Source organism: Pongo abelii, chromosome 12 (genome assembly GCF_028885655.2).
Source record: "Pongo abelii isolate AG06213 chromosome 12, NHGRI_mPonAbe1-v2.0_pri, whole genome shotgun sequence".
Classification (NCBI taxonomy): Eukaryota; Metazoa; Chordata; class Mammalia; order Primates; family Hominidae; genus Pongo; species Pongo abelii.
Window position 1 is genome coordinate 78,472,414 of NC_071997.2, and position 22,699 is coordinate 78,495,112.

Here is a 22,699-nt window from a genome sequence, read left to right on the forward strand (position 1 = left end):
TTTTTTTTTTGAGACAGTCTCGCTCTATTGCCCGGGCTGGAGTGCAGTGGCGTGATCTTGGCTCACTGCAACCTCCACCTCCCGGGTTCAAGTGATTCTCCTGCCACAGCCTCCCGAGTAGTTGGGACTATAGGCGCCCGCCACCATGCCCAGCTAATTTTTGTATTTTTAGTAGAGACAGGGTTTCACCATGTTGGCAAGGCTGGTCTCGAACTCCTGACCTCAAGTGACCTGCCCGCCTCAGCCTTACATCAGGTTTTTGATGCCTGATGTTAGCATTCTTGGTAATTTTAAGATGATAATCTTAGTGATAAATTTTAGTATCCAAGTTATTTACTGCAGAACAGTAAAATACACTGTTTGTTATTCTAAGTTGGCAGGTATTTTTTTAGTTTTCTGTGTGTTGGTTCAAGTAAGCTGCCCTTATTTGTAGTAGAATATTTTGAGTTGGTTTGCATGAAGTTCATCAGGGAATTGTTTTTGACTCTTATTTAAACGTAGAATTGATTTTTGTCAGCAAGTTGACTATAAACTGTATTAGTGATTTACATATAGGCTTAGGCCTGTTGACCTGTTTTTACAGTATGATGTGGTTACTGACATTTTTACTCTTTTATCTGGACAGGGTGGACCAAGTAAGCTAGTGCAAAAACACTTAGCTGGTTTGTTTAACAGCATCACATCTTTTTACCATCCTTCAAATAATGGGCGCTGGCTGGTGAGTAACTTCATTTTGCATTATAGGGCTTGGAATTTTTAAAGATATGGTCATCCTTGACTATTGCCTATTATGTGACCTGTAATACATTTTCTGTCCTTCATAGCTTTAGCTATTTGTAAATGCTTATATTTAAATTAAATTACTGTGTTGGAGAGCATATAAATTAAATAAATAATATTGATGTGGTAACTGTTGACAACATGGTTCATTTTTGCAAAAAAATGGTAACAAAAATGCCTTAGAAGCATAGAACCATCTTTTCAGTTTTGTCCTGTCATCTGTTTTTGTTGTTTTTAAGTTGTCCAGTTAAAATGGCTTTCATGTAATGGAAAATTTATGTGCTAGAAATTTTTTTAGACTGGAATTTGAAACTCATTTTCATTAATTATTAGGAATAATTAATTGGTAGCTTTTAATTCTATCTAGTTATGCTTTGCAGTTCTTTGTAAAAAGATAATAAGAACTGTTATTTTAAAAATATTTTCTCAAGAAGCTAGAGAGCAACCATGAATATCTATGCGGGAAAGTAGAACCTACTTAGAAGTTTTTGCTTCTGTGTCCCCAGAACAAGTTAATGAAACTACTTCAGCGGTTGCCAAACAGTGTTGTTAGAAGATTGCATCGTGAAAGATACAAGAAGCCTTCTTGGTTAACTCCTGTGCCTGATAGCCACAAGCTTACTGATCAAGATGTTACAGACTTTGTACAATGCATTATTCAGCCTGTCCTCTTGGCTATGTTTAGCAAAACCGGTAGTCTAGAAGCAGCCCAGGCTTTGCAGAATCTTGCACTCATGAGACCTGAATTGGTAATACCCCCTGTACTTGAAAGGTAAGTGGTTAGTGGGAGTCTCAGCCACAGCTAGGTTTTTCTTTTGGTCTGTTCAGCTCGATTCTCTTTTCTCCTCTGTGGCTTCTGTTTTGCTTTTTCGGTGCTTATATTCCTAGAGGAGAAGCAGGACATTTTAATGTAATGATTGGTAACTTGATAAAGGTTTACTGGAGAGAAAAAAATTGAAATGAAATGGGTAACCTACATCTTTTGGATTATTCACACATTTTACTTACCAAATTATATGCTTATGAATTAAAATCTGGCCTTTTTTTTTTTAGATCAAAATGTTGAATGTCACTAAGGATTGAGAATATGGTAGTGAAAGTGGTTTTTGGATTTCTTTTATTTTTTAGAATCAGTGGTAGAGAAGAAAATTGTATTTATTATTTTCATATATGTTCAGGTGTGTTGTTTTTACAGTGTAAATTTTATTTTATTCATTTTGTTTTGTGTGTTGAAATGGTAACGAAAACTCTTTACTTGCCTAGCCACTGTCACAGAATAGGCGTGGTATACTTACAAAGAGAGAGACAGCTACTTTTCTTTTTTTTTTTGAGATGAAATTTTGCTCTAGTCCCCCAGGCTGGAGTGCAAATCTTGGCTCACTGCAACCTCCACCTTCCTGGTTCAAGGATTCCCCTGCCTCAGCCTCCTGAGTAGCTGGGATCACAGGCACCCGCCACCACACCCAGCTAATTTTTGTATTTTTAGTAGAGACAGCGTCTCACCATGTTGGCCAGGCTGGTCTCGAACTCCTGACCTCAGGTGATCCACTTGCCTTGGCCTCCCAAAGTGCTGGGATTGCAGGTGTGAGCCACTGTGGCTGGCCTACTCTTAATTTTTTTGAGAGCAATTTTTAAAGTAATTTGTTCAAGAGCAAATTACTTAAGCTTTCTGTTGTACCTGTGATTCTTCTACTATCTGAAGCTTTATGATCTCTTTCTAAATGTTTTTGTCAAATATAGAGGAGAAATGTTAGTTTTTAGAACCCAGAAGGATCTAGCCATTGAGTTCCATAAAAATTTGTCCAAGGTCCCTAGTGGTAGAATTCGGACTATAGCCTATTTTCTGACTTACTATTGAGACAGAATAAGTGTTGGCCATATTTACTTGGGGAAGGGTACCATGTTCAAGATCTTAACCAAAATGGGCCTCCATTATCTATAATTTTCAGCTGTTGATGCTGCCTTACCTGCCCTCATTGCCATAAATATTCAAGTTAGGCCGTACTTCATTTTCCCAACTTCTCCTATTTTTACATATACATCTTGGGGCATTGAAACTCTTCCAGCATATAGAACTTAATTAGGAAATGGAGTGGGGGAAGATAGGCAGTTTCCTGTCTGTCTTCAACCCCCAGTATTCTTTGCTTCTTGGCCTCCACAGAGTAGCAGAAGCCAACTGTTAATGGCGGGTTCCCTGATGCTCCCTGGAGAGGAGGGACTTCATCTGTTTGCTTAGCTAACATTTTGAAGTTTGGAGTGTTTTTGATGTTTCTTTAGTTCCCCTTTGCTTTGTTATTTTCAGCTGATTAATTATGAATAGTGAGCTAAATTCTTAGTAGAAAGAACAAAGCTTATAAATAAATAGACCCATCACATTTTTCTTTAGTCCTAAAATTTTGGACAAATTTAATATCAGCATATTAAGTGATATTGAATGCTTGGCCAAGATAAATATTTAATAGACCAAATTGACAGTACAGTGACATTTTTTGAGACTTTCAATTGTAATTTTGTGCTGTTTTGAAGTGGCATCACCTTTCTAAATTTATTATTTATTTATTTATTTATTTAGAGACAGACTCTCGCTCTGTTGCCCAGGCTGGAGTGCAGTGACATGATCTCAGCTCATTGCAACCCCCACCTCTCGGGTTCAAGCGATTCTCCTGTCTCAGCCTCCGAAGTAGCTGGGAATTGAATTACAGGTGTCTGCTACCATGCCCAGCCAATTTTTGTATTTTTAGTAGAGATGGCATTTCACCATGTTGGTCAGGCTGATCTTGAACTCCTGACCTCAAGAAGTCCACCTGCCTTGGCCTCCCAAAGTGCTGGGATTACAGGTGTGAGTCACCGTGGCTGGCCAAAGATTTTATTTTTAATAAAAGCAAAACTTTTTTAAAAACTAAAAATGTAGAAAAAAAATTTTAGACATTTAGTTTTACATCTCCAAGAAAGCTTCTGTTAAAGAGTTCGGTATGTTTTCTCCATTAAAAAAAAATAAGCAGCTAGGCTGGCTCACGCCTGTAGTCCCAGGACTTTGGAAGTCTTAGGAAGATGGATTGCTTGAGCTCAGGAATTTGAGACCAGCCTGGGCAACATGGCAAAACTCTGTCGCTACAAAAAATATACAAAAATTAGCCGGGAGTGGTAACGTTTGCCAGTAGTCCAGCTACTTGAGAAGCCAAGGCGGGAGGATTACCTGATTTGGGCAATGTGGAGGCTGCAGTGAGCTGTGGTCAGGCCACTGCACTCCAGCCTGGGGCAGAGTAAAACCCTGACTCCAGGGTTGGGGGTGGTCAGGGGAAAGAAAGAGTGGAGTATCTGTAACTTGTTATTCCACTGACTGACCACTAGATTAGTATAATATAGATTAGGATGGCTGAAATCATGCAGTATCTATCAGTTGATGTTCTTTTGGGTTTTTTTGAGACAGAGTCTTGCTCTGTCACCCAGGCTGGAGTGCAGTTGCATAATCTTGGCTCACTGGAACCTCCGCCTCTCAGGTTCAAGCGATTCTCCTGCCTCAGCCACCCGAGTAGCTTGGATTACAGGCATGCACCACCACACCCTGCTAATTTTTGTATTCATAGTAGAGACAGGGTTTCACCATGTTGGCCAGGCTGGTCTCAAACTCCTGACCTTAGGTGATCTGCCTGCCTTGGCCTCCCAAAGTGCTAGTGTTACAGGTGTGAGCCATCACACCCCGGCCTCTACCAGTTTGTGTTCTTTTTTCATTGTGGAATTGGCATGGAAAGAGTTGGTAAGGTAGCAGGGGATTGGGGACATGTGCAATAAATAATCTGTGTATCTTTCCTTTATTTGTGTATAGTAGTGTCTCCCCTTATTGGTGAGGGATGTGTTTGAAGACCCCCAGTGCTTACCTGAAACCATGGATAGTACTGGACCCTGTGCATACTGTGTTTTTTCACATGCATGCATACCTGTGGTAGTTTAATTCATAAATTAGGCACAGTAAGAGATTAACAACAATCATAAAATAGAACAATTATAAAAATATATTGTTCAATGTAAAAGGAGTTATGTGAATATGGTCTCTCGTTCTCAGGACACTGAAATATTTGGTTAACCTTTGTTAACTGAAACTATGGAAACTACAGATAACGGGGCTACTGTAATTCTGTTAACTTTGATTGCAGATTTTCACTCTGAGTATTTTCCTGACTGTAAGCCTTTAAGTCAAAGTGCAGTTTATGAGTTTATTATATTTAATGTATTATGGTATTATGTATATCTGTGATGGAGACTTTAAAAATTATGTTTTCAAACTGTAGAACGTATCCTGCATTAGAGACATTAACAGAACCTCACCAGCTCACAGCTACTTTAAGTTGTGTAATTGGAGTAGCCCGCAGTTTGGTATCAGGAGGCAGATGGTTTCCTGAAGGTCCTACACATATGCTACCTCTGTTGATGAGAGCATTGCCTGGGGTGGATCCAAATGACTTTAGTAAATGCATGGTGAGTATATTGGTGATTATACACTCCATATTTAGGTAGGAGGCAAAGTAACTTCTCAGTGACAAAAGGTTGGAGAAGTTTGTGCATAAGCTAATATAAATATGAAAATAAATGTTGTATAACTTAATTATTAAAGTAACAGTTATTTATTTATTTTGAGACAGAGTCTTGGTCTGTCACCTAGACTGGAGTGCAGTGGCGCGACCTCGGCTCATTGCCTGTGATCCGCTTCCTGGGTTCCAGCGATTCTCCTGCCTCAGCCTCTTGGGTAGCTGGGATTATAGGCATATGCCACCACGCCTGGCTAGGTTTTGTATTTTTATTAGGGACAGGGTTTCACCACGTTGTCCAGGCTGGTCTCGAACTCCTGACCTCAAGTGATCCACCCGCCTCAGCCTCCCAAAGTGCTGGGATTACAGGTGTGAGCCACTGTGCTCGGCCGACAGCTAGTTAAGTATGAAGAACCTTACAGTGTTCAATTCTAAATGAGGAATACCCAGAAAAACTGTTGTGGGATTTTGATCAAGACAATTTATTGGGGTAATTTATTGTAGTTCATGGTATACTTGTATTTCTGAATTAGAATTGTGTAATATTGAAAATCCTTTGTGTCTTTCCACAGATCACATTCCAGTTCATAGCAACATTTTCTACTCTGGTGCCTTTAGTAGATTGTTCATCTGTACTACAAGAAAGAAATGACCTCACAGAAGTAAGGGTATTTTATGGTTATAAAAGGGCTGAGATGTTCTAATTGTTATTGCATATGCATAGTAACACTTGACAGTTTAGAAACGACTTTGGAAGTAAAATTACTGTTTTGTGAATAGAATGGTGCATATGGAGGGCCAGGACATCATTGGCAAGAGAGTCTACAGAGCACCCACCACAGGAGGTGGCTCAAAAATAGTCCGTTTCTATAAACTTCTGACATCTGGAGGTGTATTTCAGTTTTATGTCACTTTTCAATGTTTTGTTAAGCAAAAGATGGTGATATTTTATTTTCCCATCATCTTAGGTTAGTAATAAATCTGTCCAACAGACTGACATCTAATGAAGAAAGATTTTCTTCATTCATTTCTGTCTGGCTCTTTCAAAACTTCTTTCTTTCTTTCTTTTTTTTTTTTTTTTTGAGATGGAGTCTTGTTCTGTCACCCAGGCTGGAGTGCACTGATGTGATATCGGCTCACTGCAACCTCCACCTCCTGGTTCAAGCAATTCTCCTGCCTCAGCCTCCCGAGTAGCTAGGACTACAGGCGTGCACCACCACACCTAGCTAATTTTTTGTAATTTTAGTAGAGACGGGGTTTCATCATGTTGTCCAGGCTGGTCTCGAACTCCTGGCCTCAAGTAATCTGCCCGCCTTGACCTCCCAAATGCTGAGATTACAAGATTACAGATGTGAGCCACTGTACCCAGCCCCCAGAACTATTTTCTTTATTGCAAGCTTGTCGCCCAGGCTGGAGTGCAGTAGTGCCATCTTGGCTCACTGCAGCCTCTGCCTCCTGGATTCAAGTGGTTCTTGTGCCTTAGCCTCCCGGGTAGCTAGGATTACAGGCGTGTGCCACCACGCCTGGCTAATTGTGTGTATGTGTATTTTTAGTAGCAATGGGGTTTTGCCATGTTGGCCAGACTGGTCTTGAACTGTTGACCTCAAGTGATCCGCTCACCTCGACCTCCCAAAGTGCTAGGATTACAGGCATGAGCCACAGTGTCTGGCCAGCTACCGTGCCCAGTCGCGAGCATGTTGTTGTTTATATTTTTTTGGACATTCAGGTAGTGAGAGACTAGACTTTGCATATATCAGCTGTTTGAAAACTGAATTTATAATAAAGATAGCTGCTTGACTTCTGTATTTGGGCCTTGTAAAATAACATTAATTGCTTCTTTCTTTGGTTCCTAGAAAGTAGTAGATCAAGTTGTTCTAAACTGATAGTCTATTATGATGCTGTTTCTCATAGTACCCAATATAATGGTTTAGTGTAGATACATTTGGCAGGCAATAATTGAGTTTTGTTAGTTCAGGAAAAAAAAACCAAGGCTATATGTAATCTTTCTCCATATTGGGATATTATAGGTGGAACGAGAACTTTGTTCAGCCACAGCTGAATTTGAGGATTTCGTCTTACAGTTTATGGACAGGTGAGCTTGTAACCTACACCAACGTTTAGCTGAAATTCTAGAAAATGACTCTTCTTTCCCAGAAAGTTTAGTTTATTTCTACATTATAACCTGTATTTAGCTACTACTGGTACTCCTGAAGTTATAAAAGGATAATCGATTTGTGAACCACGTAGAAATTAAGTAGCTATCACTTGAATAGTTAGGAAGTAGTTACCTGATCACCACCAAAAATGTCAAACCAGATTTTAGTTCCTGAAATTATGCTTTGTTTGGATTATTTAGATGCTTTGGACTTATAGAAAGTAGCACATTGGAGCAAACAAGAGAAGAGACAGAAACTGAGAAGATGACACACTTGGAGAGTTTGGTCGAATTAGGTCTGTCTTCTACATTTAGTACAATCCTCACCCAATGTTCCAAAGAAATATTTATGGTAAGAACATTGCTGCAAAAAATAAACTTCCAGCTTTTAAGTTTCATTTGATGTTTTAAAATTGACTTCAAGTTACTTTGTAGTTTATCATTTACATTCATACTAAAGTTTTAAAGAAATGTACTGTTGCTCGTTATTTGCAAATTTCATATTTGCAAATTTACCTGTTTGCTCTAATTATTTGCAACCTGAGAATCAAAGCTTTTGCGACTGACAAAAATTCAGTTACTTAAATTTGATCTCACATATGCCATGTGTTCTCAGCTGAGAGCAAACAAGGCACTCTGCCTTCTTATATCCAGCTCCACTTAAACAACTGTCTCCTTTGTGATCTATTTAATGCCACTTTTTTACATTTTTGTGCTTTTTATTGGTGTTTCTGCTGTTTAAAAATGTCAAAAATGGCTCCCAAGAGTTAAGTGTTTAAAGGGGTTGAGGCTTCGTAAGCATAAGAGAGTTGTGCTGTGCCTAATGGAAAAAACACTGTGCTAGGTAAGCGTCAACAGGCATGAGTTATGTTGCTGTTGACTGCGGATTAAATGTTAGTGAATCAACAATATGTATTAAATAAGTTGTCTGTAAACAGAAACACACTTAGGATTATGTATTGATCAGTTGATGAAAATGTTGTCACCATAGGTTCACAGGAGCATAATCCTGTATTTCCCCTGGGAGCAATCGTTCGGTATTTGCTAGTTCAGTGGTCACAGCAAATTTATAGAACATGACTACCATGAACAACAAGAAACAACTGGGGGGGTGGGGATAGCATTAGGAGAGATACCTAATGTAAATGACGAGTTAATGGGTGCAGCACAGGAACATGGCACATGTATACATATGTAACAAACCTGCATGTTGTGCACGTGTACCCTAGAACTTAAAGTATAATAAATAAAAAAAGAAACAACTGTATTTTTTAATTTTACAATTAAGAACAATTACTCAGCTGAGTTTTAGAAATTGCTTATGACATCACTCCCATGATAGAAATTAAATCCTAAGACTAACTGATAGATTAGAAGTAGTTATCTTCATAAGACATTCAGTAAGCATTCACTTATTCAATATTGGTTGGTACCTATTATCTGTAATGTGGTACCTATTATCTGTAATGTGGTGCCTATTATCTGTAGCCTTTAAGACTACACTTTATTTTCATTTCTGTTTCTTCTCCCATCATCTGTAATTATCACTGTTAAATATGTTAATCCTAAAAGCCAAAGTGCCTTATAGCTGGGTGAAATAAATACTATGATTATGTTAGTATAAAGAAATGAACACAAATCATCTCTTGTTTAACCAAAAAGAGTTGTTTATACTTTTCAGTATTGTTAACCCAGGTGTAGAACTCATTCTTCCATTGAGCAAGTAAATTAAAGTTTTGTGACATGATTGTAAAATAAACAGACTGCTTCAATTCTTTTAGGGTAAGGATAGATGTCTAGTTTGTAGTTGTCAGAATGACAAATTGTATTAGGTATTCCAAAAAATTCCCTTTGTTATATTCAATTTGCCAGAAAGACAATTAAATTGCATTTGCTTCCACCAGGTATAATTTTATGTGTAGGGTTTCTGTAGCAAGTAAAATCTTGTACCTCAATTTTTTTTTTTTTTTTTTTACTCTGTCACCCGGGTTGGAGTGCAGTGTCGCGATCTCGGCTCACTGCGACCTCCACCTCCCGGGTTCAAGCAATTCTCATGCCTCAGCCTCCCGAGCAGCTGGGACTATAGGCATGCACCACCATGCCTGGTCAATTTTCGCATTTTTAGTGGAGACAGGGTTTCGCCATGTTGGCCAGGCTGGTCTTGAGCTCCTGATGTCAAGTGATCCTCCTGCCTCAACCTCCCAAAGTGCTAAAATTACAGATGTGAGCCACCACATCCAGCCAGTACCTCAAATATTTTGTTCAAGTTAGGATTGTGGTCAAAGGTTGTTCTTAGACCTGAATGTAACATCATTAAACAAATTCTTATAAAATCAGATGGTTAAAAATTGCCTATTTGCTTATTTTTGGAATTGTCTAAATATATTTCTCATTTTCTTTTATGTTCTATAAGATGTTTAATTTTCTTAAAAAATGGTCATTAGACATTTTCCTATCTTAACAGGTGGCCCTTCAGAAGGTTTTTAATTTTTCTACTTCACATATATTTGAAACAAGAGTAGCAGGTCGCATGGTGGCAGACATGTGCCGTGCTGCTGTAAAGGTGAGTTTATTTTTTTGAACTGATGTATTAATGACTCAACAATCAACTAGTTTATATGGTTAATTATTTCAGAGGTGCTTGTATGCTTAAAATACATAGTTCTTTCAGTAGCTGCTTATTTACAGCCTTTTGTTGCCAGTGAAAATATAATCTTTGTATATATTTGCCTTTCAAAAAAACCTTACTTATACAAATACATTTTCAGTGCTGCCCAGAAGAATCTTTGAAGCTCTTTGTTCCCCACTGCTGCAGTGTTATAACTCAGCTTACAATGAGTAAGTCATAAGGTCATTTTTCTCTCTTTACAATTTTGGATAAGTTTTTTTCTTGGTTTCTAAAACTCTGTTAATGACAACAGATGCTTTTAGCTTCACAATATTTTGATTGGCAATTTGGGGAAAAATTGTCTCCAAAAAAGATATCATCCAGGTTGGCAGTAGCTTAAAAATGTTACTTTATTAATATTCTTATACAACCACCATTCAGAGGTTACCTTCAAAAATATCAGTTATTTTGTGAGATATAGAGGGGCAGAAGTCTTGGTTGGTGTTTTTATTTTCTTGAAAATTCTGTTTCTACCTCCTTTTGGAGCAAGCTCAGCTTCATGAAGAAGAAATAAAAAGTCTTCCTAAAAGAGGTTTTCCTCAGCTATTGGAAATATTAAATAGAAGTATTTTAAAATGCTATATTTAGTTGAATGCATAGTTTTTTCCCCCCTAATAGTATTTTGCTATTTTTAGATGATGATGTATTAAATGATGAAGAGCTAGACAAGGAATTACTATGGAATCTTCAACTTTTGTCTGAGGTATTGTAAATCTTTGGAATAAGAAACATGACTGTGAAAACACTGACTTGCTTTTAGGATTGAGCTCTTTCTGACAAAATGACTTTAAAACATATGAAAAGTCAGAGTTTTGGAAATTTGATGAGGCTTCAGAAAATCAGAATATGTCATACTCTTATTGTCAAAGGAGTGGTGTAGTTGATCACTGCATGTTCAGCCATCTACTTAGTTTTACCAGTTAATTCTAATATGGGTAACTCATTAATTGAAAAAGTTGATCAGATTTGGGAATTTTTTGTTCTACACTTTAAATTTGGCCATCAATCAAACTTCAGTTTTCTTTTCTTTTCTTTTCTTTTTTCTTCTTTTTGTCTCACTCTATCGCCCACACTGGAGTGCAGTGGCGTGATCTCAGCTCACTGCAAACTCTGCCTCCCGGCTTCACGCCATTCTCCTGCCTCAGCCTCCCAAGTAGCTGGGACTACAGGCATCCACCACTGTGCCCGGCTAATTTTTTGTATTTTTAGTAGAGACGGCGTTTCACTGTGTTAGCCAGAATGGTCTCAGTGTCCTGACCTCATGATCCGCCTGCCTCAGCCTCCCAAAGTGCTGGGATTACAGGTGTGAGCCACCGCGCCTGGCCCAAACTTCAGTTTTCTTTATCAGTTTTTTCAGAAGTTTAATTAGGGCCGGGCGTGGTGGCTCACGCCTGTAATCCCAGCACTTTGGGAGGCCGAGGCGGGCGGATCACTAGGTCAGGAGATCGAGACCATCCTGGCCAACATGGTGAAACCTTGTCTCTACTAAAAATACAAAAATTATCTGGGTATGGTGGCGTGTGCCTGTAATTCCAGCTACTTGGGAGGCTGAGGCAGGAGAATTACTTGAATAGAATAGACTCTTTTGAAAGGGATGTTACTATGGTGCATGAAAGCTTAAGCTCAGAAAATGTGTTTGATTTTAAAAAAGAATTAATTATTGGAATGCAGTTAAAGTGACAATCCTAAAATTAATTAAAGTCATTTAGAGAAACACTATGTTAGTGGCCAAACATTGAACTTTGCATTAATGATTGGTTCTTGTTCTTTTAACTAAAATATCTTCAACTATTTTTTCCCTCTTTTTAGATTACTCGAGTGGATGGAAGGAAGTTGCTTCTTTATAGGGAGCAGCTTGTAAAGATTCTCCAAAGAACCCTACATTTAACCTGTAAGCAGGGTTACACTCTGTCTTGTAACCTTTTGCATCATCTTCTCCGTTCTACCACACTTATCTACCCTACAGAATACTGCAGTGTGCCAGGTGGCTTTGACAAGCCTCCTTCTGAATACTTTCCTATCAAGGCAAGCATTTTCAATACTTTAGGATTCAAGAATATGTTGATTTTTTGTTTTAAGGGATTCAAAGTGTTATTTTTTCTTGCATATAAAGATGTTAGTTTTTTATTTTTAAGATAGATTATTAAAACTATTATTGGAATATGTGAAACTTGTGCTGTCTCACTTTGCATGGAACTGAAACTCTAGTTTTCTTTCCTATTGATATGTGAAACAACTTGGTATATATTCCTTATCTAATGTCTATAGTTCAGTATAATTTTATTGCTAAACTAAGCCTCACATAAACTCATCGTCACTCTTACAATATCACTCTTAGAGCAAACTCATATTATAATGAGTACTCTTCGGGGAGACTTTTTTCAGGAGTGATAACGAAGAGGCAATAAGATGTTGTTTTCATGCTACTTTTTTGTATATCATTTGCTACCTTAGGTTTGGATTATGTGTACATTTGCTTTTAAATTTTAAAAATTGTGTATATGTATGTGGGTTTGTTGTTGTTTTTAATTTCTCAACTTGCTGAGTAGATGCTATTCTCTTCTAGGACTGGGGCAAACCCGGGGACTTGTGGAATCTGGGAATCCAGTGGCATGTTCCTTCTTCAGAAGAAGTGTCTTTTGCCTTTTATCTTTTGGACTCCTTTCTTCAGCCTGAGCTGGTCAAACTCCAGCATTGTGGGGATGGAAAACTTGAAATGTCTAGGTTGGTTTTATTTTATAATTAGAGTTATTCAGTTGCAGACTAAAGAAGTCTTTTGTGGCTTTATCTGTGGCATATCTCATGCATTCATTTTCAATTGTGTTTTGAAAATCTGCTATACATATACTTAGAAAATCATTTAATATCATGTTGTATAACAGAAAATTTAACAACACTTAAACATTTTAAACCCAAAAATTGTGGGTTTCTTTTTCTAATTTTTTTTTTATTACCTTCTACTTAGCAGTTTCACTTGTCTTTTGGAAAGTGTGTATAGATATGCCTCCTTTGAAAGGAGTGCCTGTTTTCCTAGACTCAGCTAAGATTTTATTGGGTTCTCAGAATGTTATTTTAAGAATTATTTTTATGAGATTTTTTTTTTCCCTCTCCCACAGGTATTTAACAAGAAATAAGTATTTGAAACCATTAGACTTTCATAGTTTGAAAGTTTCTAAAATAATAGCAAGAAAATTAATGTGTCAAACACCACAAATCTTTCATAAGCAGATTTAGGAATGCGCTTGGAGAAAGAAGTGTGACTGACTAACATCAACTCTGTCGTACTCTGAACTGCTTTTTGGAAGTAAATGTTTAGTCCCATTTTTAAAAGATGGAATAAGCTGGAAGATCTTCTGTAGCATTATTTCCTCTTTTTGTTAGTGGCAGTGGTCTTTGGTAAAGGGATGCTTAAATTAACAGTTGTTTCACAAAGGGCAGTTAACTATTGTTACTTGTGATTATTTAGAGCCTGTTTAAATGTAAGCAGGCATAGTGTTAGCAATAAATATATATTTAATTGTTCTTCACTGTTAAGTTGGTAAACTGAAGACATTTGCTATTTCTTTACCTTAATCATTTATATCCCCACATGAGAAAACTTCTGTGCTAGGCTCTAGCAGGCTTATTAAATAGGGATTTGGAAATATGAAAATGTCTTTTTTTTTTTCTAGAGATGATATTCTACAGAGTCTGACTATAGTGCACAACTGTTTAATTGGCTCTGGAAACCTCCTACCTCCATTGAAAGGAGAGCCAGTTACTAACTTGTAAGTAAAAATAACTATTTTCCACTTAACATATATTTTAAGTCTTAGTCACTTAATGAGTTATTGGTTTGTTGTTGTTATTGCTTTTATTTCTGTATCACTTTAACCTTTTTATTTGTCACTGTTAAGGTCAAAAATACCAGAGGTACAATTTAGGTTTATAAACCTGAAGGCTTTATTCAGATTTTCACACGGTACCAGGATAGAATAACTTTAGGTATTAATTTTAAAATATCAAATGTGGAGATATTAAGTTAATCTGTTAGTTTACTGAGTTAATTGAGATAAATACTGTTCTTTTAAAAAGGAAAAATACTGCTTTCTTTTGACTGTAGCAAATGTTGATTTAGGATTTTGTAGCAAAAAACTTTAAAAAAAAAGATTTCTTCCAATCTTATTCATTATGATTTTGAATTGGTTTTATGATTTTTTAAGTGCTTTTCAGAGTATTATTACTTCGAATGAATAGCTAAATTGAATCCATTGTTAGCTCCGCCATTTAAGGTGAAAAAAAAATTAAGTTAGAATAAAATCAGCAGAGGCCCGGTGCGGTGGCTTATGAGGCAGGCGGATCTTTTGAGTGCAGGAGTTCGAGATCAGCCTGGATGACATAGCAAACCCCTGTCTCTACAAAAAAAATACAAAAATGAGCTGGACGTGGTGGCGCATACCTGTAGTCTCAGCTGAGGTGGGAGGATTGCTTGAGCCCAGGAGGCAGAGGTTGCAGTGAGCCGAGATCATGCTGCTGCACTCTAGCCTGGGCAATAGAGTGAGACCCTGTCTCAAAAAAATTTTAAAAAAGAAAAAGAATAAAATCAGTATATATTAATTTTAGCTTATTAAGTAGATAGATAATAATTTAAATATACTAAGATCATTTTTTTCAACATCAGTAACTTGTTACTAAGCAAGTTAATGAAATCACATGTAAATCACATTCAAATGAGTAAGTGCCCTCTCTTCCCTCTCAAAAAACACAAAGGGGAAAATGATTTACTGATTTTCCAACAAAAACGTTAAAAAGCCTCAAGAAGTGGTTTCAAAATGTGGCTACATGTCTTTCCGATACTTTGTGTAGTCATTGTTTGGAGTCATGCATTTCCCATTTTTTTCACTCCAAAAACTGTTCTTAGGCATTGAACTTTTTAGATTATTAAGTTTAAGAAGGAGAAGTTAGGGTCATTTCAGGTAAGGAAATCTGTTATAAGTGTGTCTAGGAATTTGCCAAATTCTTTTTAAATAACTTTTGTTTTTCATTAGTTTTGTTGACTGATATAAGAGCAGTTGTACCAGAATTCATTTTTGTTAAAAAAGATTGATTTTGAACAATATTTAAAAATAAGAGGCTTCAAAAATTGTTTCGATTTTCACCTATGATCTTAACAGTGTGTAATACAGTAAGAACTTGACCCTTTTATGGCAGGCGAAAAGCTATTTCATACTTAACAAACTTTGCACATCAGCAAATTGAGTTCTGCTTGAAGGTGTCAACAATTAGAATTGTGGTCATTTAATCCAATAATTTATCTAAGAGCAAAAGCATGTATTTTTAATGTTAGTAAATTTTTAGTACTGAGTAATCATTACGATGCACTGCTGAAGGGTCAGCTAAAGAGGCCAAGGGATTTTCCTTGCAGTTCGTATCAGCCTGTATCTTGATGCCATGTACACTGTAATAATGAATTGAAGCAAAAGGCTTTATCCTTTGTAATAAATGTGCATCATGACAAAAACTTCATATATTTGATTATTATAAAGCCAATTAGATTTTTTATAATGAAGTGCATTTTAATAAGGAAAAGAATATATTATGATAATCTTATGAATACCAAATGATACAGACTATTAGTTTATATTACTATATATTATAAGCTATATAATTGATCCTGAGTATCCTTTTATCGGCTTTTCCCAGAAAAGTTAAAAAGGAAAAGATAAATTTAGCCTGAAAGGTTTTGCGTTTTAGCACTTGCACATTTAGAGTGAAAATTTAATGTAATAATATAATGAAGTAATAAAAATCTATATTAAATATATATATGTTTATATATTTAAACATACATAGATTAAAATATAAAATGCTTCCTGATATATACTTAATAATATAATGAAATAAAACAATAAAACTTCAATTTTTAAAAATAATTGAATAATACGTATTTTTAGGGTTCTTTTTAGTTACATGTATCTATGGGGGATAATGATTGTATAAAGTAGAATTAAGAATAAATGAACAGGTCTTTGCCTTTGAATTGCCAAAAGAGGGAGTTTTCAGTCTTCCTTTGACTTTTACAAGTTATTAATAGAATTGTATTTAATTTATAACTAGCATTACCTTCAGCTGAAACTTTATTTTGGCAAAGTATAGCTTTTTACATTTATTTCCTATGTGTAACATTTTTACTTTTTTTTAACAGATGGTTAATCTCATAAAGTACCATAAAATAAAATAGCCTTTAAAATTTCTAAAATGCTTATTTTAATATAGGTTAGTAATTGTTCAAATCTTCTAAATCTAAATTGATTTGAAAAAACTAATGCAGTAATTCCAATAAATGGTCCCATTGTTCTGTGATACGAATTCATACTGCCTGGTGTGAAGAGTGAATATCTGTAGCATGATTTATGGTGATTATCAGCAGATCAATTTGAAATTAGTAGAGAAAGAGAATTAACTTAGCACATTAGTTGCTCCATAGGAAATGGGAAAATATACTAGATCAGGGAGAAAATGAAACACATAATTGTAATGAATATTTTAGTGTAATGTCTAAGATGTCTGAGGAAAATATCTATTGTTAATAACAGTTTGACTGTGGTATTAGGAGACAGGAGACATTATGCATTTTCTGAAATATCAGACCAGTTTTTAGAAGCACATAGCAATTCATAAGATTTTTTTTTTTTTTTTTTTTTGAGACAGAGTCTCGCGCTATTGCCCAGGCTGTAGTGGTGGGATCTCAGCTCACTGCGACCTCCACCTCCTGGGTTCAAGCAATTGTCCTTCCTCAGCCTCCTGAGTAGCTGGGATTACAGGCATCCGCCACCACACCCAGCTAATTTTTGTATTTTAATTTTTTTTGAGGTAGAGTTTTGCTTTTGTCACCCAGGCTAGAGTACAATGGCGCTATCTTGGCTCACTGCAACCTCTGCCTTCTGGGTTCAAGCGATTATCCTGCCTCACATTCTCAAGTAGCTAGTATTGCAGGCGTATGCCACCATGCCTGGCTAATTTTTTTTTGTATTTTTAGTAGAGATAGAGTTTCACCATGTTGGCCAGGCTGGTCTCGAACTCCTGACCTCAAGTGATCCGCCTGCCTTGACCTCCAAAAGTGCTGGGATTATAGGCATGAGCCACCACATTCAGCCTCATATAATTCTTTTTTTAAAACATTTAAACTTATATAAATCTTAGATAAAATTCTAGCTGCTATAATTTTTTTTGTCGGATTACTCAGTATTAAGATTGCCGTGTGTGTATTAGTAGTCTTTGTCTTCTGGAATAAAGAGTACAGTGATAAAAAAACAAAACAAAACAAAAAACCCTAGAAGCTTAGTTTACTTCTTTTTTTTTCTTCTACTTAAAAAAATATAGAGAGAGACAAGGTCTCACTATGTTGCCCAGGCTGGTCTGTGAGCTCAAGTGATCCTCCCACCTGGGCCTCCCAAAGTGCTAGGATTACAGGTGTGAGCCACCGCACCAGCCTTTTTTTTTTTTTTTTTGAGATAGGGTCTTGCTCTGTTGCCCAGGTTGGAATGCAGTGACACAATCTTGGTTCACTGCACCCTCCATCTCCTGGGCTCAAGTGATCCTCCCACTTCAGCTCCCGAATAGCTGGGACTATAGGCGTGGGTCACCATGCCCAGCTAATTTTTGTATTTTTTGTGGAGATGGGATTTTGCTATGTTGCCTAGGCTGGTCTCAATTTCCTGAGCTCAGGCGATCTGCCTGTCTCCACATCCAAAAGTGCTGGGATTACTGGCAGGCATGAACCACCACGCCCAGCCAAAGCTTAGGTTACTTTTTAGTTTTCCTGTGGGAATGTCTAACTTAGTCCTAATAGGGTATGTGGGATGGTCTTAAAATTTCATTGTTCAGGGAAGTGGCTACTAAATGGGAAAACCTATCTTCTGTGCTATATTCTTATATTAGAGATTGACAAAAAATAAAAAGCCAAGTCCTAAGCATAAAAGTAAATGATCTACCTAATGGTATCCACTTTGGGGATGCCATGTACCTTTGGGCCTTTAGCAATATAGGGTTACTAAATATCTTTTTTTTTTTTTTTTTTTGAAACGGAGTTTCGCTCTTGTTGCCTAGGCTGGAGTGCAGTGGCGCAATCTCAGCTCACTGCAACTTCTGCCTCCCAGGTTCAAGTGATTCTCCACTCTCAGCCTCCCGAGTAGCTGGGATTACAGGCGTGTGCCACCATGCCCGGCTAATTTTTGTATTTTTAGTAGAGATGGGGTTTCACCATCTTGGCCAGGCTGGTCTTGAACTCCCGACCTCGTGATCCACCCGCCTCTGCCTCCCAAAGTGCTGGGATCACAGGCGTGAGCCACTGTGCCCGGCCACTAAATATCTTATACTTACTATAACCTTTACAGTTTCAAAGGATGGATATAATAAAGTAATTGTGGGTAATTAAGGGTAAATTTTTTCTTATTTCGTACCATTGAAAACAATTTGAATTTTTAACAGTTTTGTCAGATATCACAGGTTGTTGAATTAATTTTAAAATAGGACCTATTTTGCTCTTGGAACCTTTAGATAATGTTTTAAGATAAATATTTGTGGTATAGTTTATACTCATAATTCTACCTTTATAGATGTGGAAGTTGGATTATGTCTTTCCAGAGTCACAGGAATTTTGGACCCTTGCCTTTAATCCTGAAATCATCATTAATTTTTCCTTTTGCAGTCCATCCTCTAAATAATCTTTTAGGTCTAACCAGCTATCACAGGATGCAAAAAACTAACATCTAAAAAACAGGGTTACTCAAGGTAGAGGAGTCATTTTTCATCTCAAAATATTTCTTTATTTTATGCCCCCTTTCCTCTGATAGATTTATTACATCATTTTTAGTTAAATCATCCTTAGGATCTCAGCTTTTACTAACTTTTCACTCAAAGAAATTCATACTTAAGGTCTAATAGTGAGACCATTTCATTGATATGTGAAAGGATGTGTTGCTTATGCAATGAGGGGCAGGGCTAGCTAACCTCTCTTGGCACCTCCAGGAAACTACCCAGCTCTGCTGGGGGAGCTGCACACAGAAAAGGAAACAGTTACTACTCCACGGTGAGTAACCCTGTTTTCTCCTTATTTCACCTTCTGACTGTTTTCATTTATTTTTAAAAGCTTGTGTGTCAGACTTGGAAATAGTTCCTGTTTTCAGAGTTAATTTAAAATCTAGCAACATATAAGATTTCTCTTTACTTAGCGACTCTTTGTTCACTTGGCAGGATAAGAGCCAGGTTTTCATTTGTGTTTATAGTTATTATTGCTACCTAGGATTGAATTGGATAATAGAACACAAAAATAGGCCTAATTGTCTCTTGTGAAACATTTATACTTTGAAGGGAAAAATTCTATTAGTGGCTTGGTTTTACATCTTTTATGTTTATTTTTATTTGGAAGGGGAAGGGTTATTGGGAAGATAGGATGTTCTTTCACTTATACACAGGAAGAATTTTGTATTATTGTTTACAGCTGTTTCATGACAATTCACCCAGCCTTCATTTACATATGTGATTTGTATTATGTATTTTGTTTTTGTGTTATTAGTTATTTCTTTTTCACCATCCCTTCTTTCCTACCAGTGATTCTTTTCATAGTCCTGCTCTAATCATATCTAAAGAAGATCCCCATCTAGTGGTACGAATACTATAGTTGTTGAAAATTCATAGGTCTTTTTTTACTGGTACAAATATTTTAATACATTTTACTATAAGTTAGGTGGCCTGGTACTATCTAGAAGCTATGAAGCAGATTTAACTTTATTACATAGAGGGTGTTATTTACAGTATGTTGTGCTGGAATTTATTTTTTTGAATTGTATTGTTCCTTAGGTTAAATGATACTGTGGTTTGTAAAATGAACTAGTGAATGAGTAGGATGGATTTCACACGAGGAAGGGGGAGGTAGTGATGGAATTTGATTTAACTTACATATTGTTAACATAGCTTTTAGTCAGAATATAGATCTGTAAGACAGTGCCTTAAGCCTATTCACTTAAGATTATGTGCATAGCTAAAAGCTACCAGAACAGTTTTATATATCAGAGATTACATCCTGGGCATAACTAGATCTATCATGTCACAAAGAGATGCAGTCATAATATTTTACTTGGGTTATAGATAGAGATTTCTTTTAGTAAAAAATCTTCCAAAGGTCAGAAGAGGTAGGGCACTATGGCTCATGCCTGTAATCCCAGTGCTTTGGGAGGTGGAGGTAGGAGAATTACTTGGGGCCAGGCATTTGAGACCAGCTTGGGCACCATAGCGAGACCCTGTCTCTACCAAAAAATAAATAAACAAATTAGCTGGCATGGTGGTGTGCACCTGTAGTACCAGCTACTCAAGAGCCTGAGGTGTATGTGAGTCCACTTGAGCCAGGAAGGTTGGGGCTGCAGTGAGCCATGATTGTACCATTGCACTGCAGCCTGGGTGGCAGAGGGAGACCCTGTCTTGAAAAATAAATAAATAAATAGCTACACTTGCTGAGAAGCATTTTTTATAAATCATGTTAATCCAGTCAATTTGTGGTAGGCAAGAAGAGATCAAATTATGGTAGATAAGAATAAATAAAAGCTGTAATGTATACTACCCAGATATGTCTTATATATAGTCTTCCCTTGGTGTAGGGGATTGGACCTACAGCATACCAAAATACATTCATACTCAAGTGCCACAGTAGGCCCTGTAGAGCTCACATACACGAAAAGTCAGCCCTCCATATGTGTAGATTTCTCATCTGGCTAATACATTTAGTTGAAAAAAAAATCTGTGTGTAAGTAGACCCACACGTGTGTTGTTCAAGGGTCAACTCTATGTAGGAGATATGGAAGCTGTATTTTAATCCAAGTTTTAAAAGTAGAGGAAGAAGATAAGGCTTTTATTTAAATATATTACTTAATATTTTACAATCTTATCCAGGATTTTTTAAAGTAGTCAGCAGAAGTGATTATTTTTCAAATTCCCTGATAAGAAAACAATTCAAAGTGTCACATGGATTTTAAGAAATTTGGAAACTTGTTTGAAAAACTTTAAATTCCCAAATGACAGGCTTTTTGATATAGTAAAAACTATGGAGAATAATTGGTTATAAAGAATGCTTTTTTTAAATTTGTGTGACAGGAACTAAAGTGACAGTAATTAAAATTCATGCTTGATTTAATATTATGTGGCATTAGATACAGACTGCATAAGCTGCAGACTGTATATTTCTACTTCAGAAAACTAAGTGTTTATGGCAGCAGTGGGGAGATACATACTCCAATAGGATGGCTCATAGCAAGCACTTCCCCTGCTCTAACAGTGGGCGGGGGGAGGGTGGGAACTCTCTTGTGCTTTATTCTTGTTACTCTTGAGTACAGGCCTTTTCTCTTTGGTGAAATCTAATTTCAGTAAAGACATGATGTTCATGTAAAGGAATCTGATTTTATTTTTTACTAACGGATTTTGGATACATACATATTTTTGATCATGCAAAAATATATAAGATGCTCAAGTTTGCCAGTGGTTGAAGCTTTATAGAAGGAAAACAAAATTTTAAGAGGAATTTGGTCTTGAAAGTCTGAAAAAGCAAATTAATGTTTGATACTATTAATATAAAATATTAATAAGCTTTGAAGTAAGTTAGTGAAAAAGAAGCCATTCTTTGTTTATACTCTATGGGCTTGGTTTTGAAACTTGAGAAGGTATTGTTCCTATCCTCTGTACTGCGTTATGGTGAGAAACATAGTTAAACAACTGACATTTTAATAATATGTTTTTACCTATTACTTAGATAAATAACCTGAATTTATAACTGTCAAATATTAAGGTAGAGATAACCCATTTAATTCAGCTACTTTTTGAGGGTATACAATATAGCTGGGGATGTGTTGATTTAAAAATAGTATTTTCTTCATGGCAAGTCTTGTGCAGTTCATTGGTGATTAGTAATAATAATAAGATTGCTGTTTATTAACTCTGTATATGCTTGCCTCATTTGTGCCTTTTTTTCCTTTTAGAATGTATCTCTTTGTTTAATAAAAGCTTTGAATTGAATCTCATATCTTGAAATAAAGTATTGAAAATTGAGGTATATTTTTCACTAAAGAAAATGTAGATTTCAGATATGTCAATTCTCATTTTCCTATAAAATCTGTTCTTGCATATGTGAAAAGTGACTTTTAACTGTTTAATAAATTTAACTGGCTGGGTCTGGTTGTGATAGCCTTGTGGGGAAGGGCTACCGCTTATGGGCTCAGGGTAGCCTCTGATTGTGGTATTGTAATTCTTTATGGCAGATCTTTAATTAGGAAACAGTGATTTTTACACCTGAATTTCTTTGAAAAGAGTGTCTTATTACTGCACATGTTAGGAGAGATGTTTTTGACTAATTTTAAGAAGAAGGTAATGATTATCTAAATAAGCTTGTCAGCTCTATGTGCTTTAGTAAAATTTGTGAGTTTTAACTGTTGTGCCATTATTAAGCTGAATTTTCTTTATTGTAAAGGTTTATCATATTTAATCTTTTACATTTGAGTATTGGATATCAATATTATGTTCCTTTAGGAGGCCTCCTGAAGTCAC

General features: G+C 36.4%; 1 protein-coding gene across 3 annotated transcripts in view; it reads left to right on the forward strand.

Annotated features, from left to right (window-relative positions):
• PSME4 (proteasome activator subunit 4) overlaps positions 1–22,699 on the forward strand; it is a 100,733-nt gene that overhangs the window by 31,959 nt on the left and 46,075 nt on the right. For all 3 annotated transcript variants that reach the window (XM_002812036.5, XM_054547572.2, XM_063713444.1), the window contains exons 9-20: positions 626–718; positions 1,287–1,552; positions 5,070–5,256; positions 5,879–5,968; positions 7,334–7,398; positions 7,663–7,813; positions 9,926–10,024; positions 10,230–10,299; positions 10,765–10,832; positions 11,939–12,154; positions 12,696–12,853; positions 13,801–13,896. In XM_002812036.5, coding sequence (XP_002812082.1) covers positions 626–718; positions 1,287–1,552; positions 5,070–5,256; positions 5,879–5,968; positions 7,334–7,398; positions 7,663–7,813; positions 9,926–10,024; positions 10,230–10,299; positions 10,765–10,832; positions 11,939–12,154; positions 12,696–12,853; positions 13,801–13,896 — 1,559 coding nt within the window. The remainder of the gene's footprint in view (positions 1–625; positions 719–1,286; positions 1,553–5,069; positions 5,257–5,878; positions 5,969–7,333; positions 7,399–7,662; positions 7,814–9,925; positions 10,025–10,229; positions 10,300–10,764; positions 10,833–11,938; positions 12,155–12,695; positions 12,854–13,800; positions 13,897–22,699) is intronic.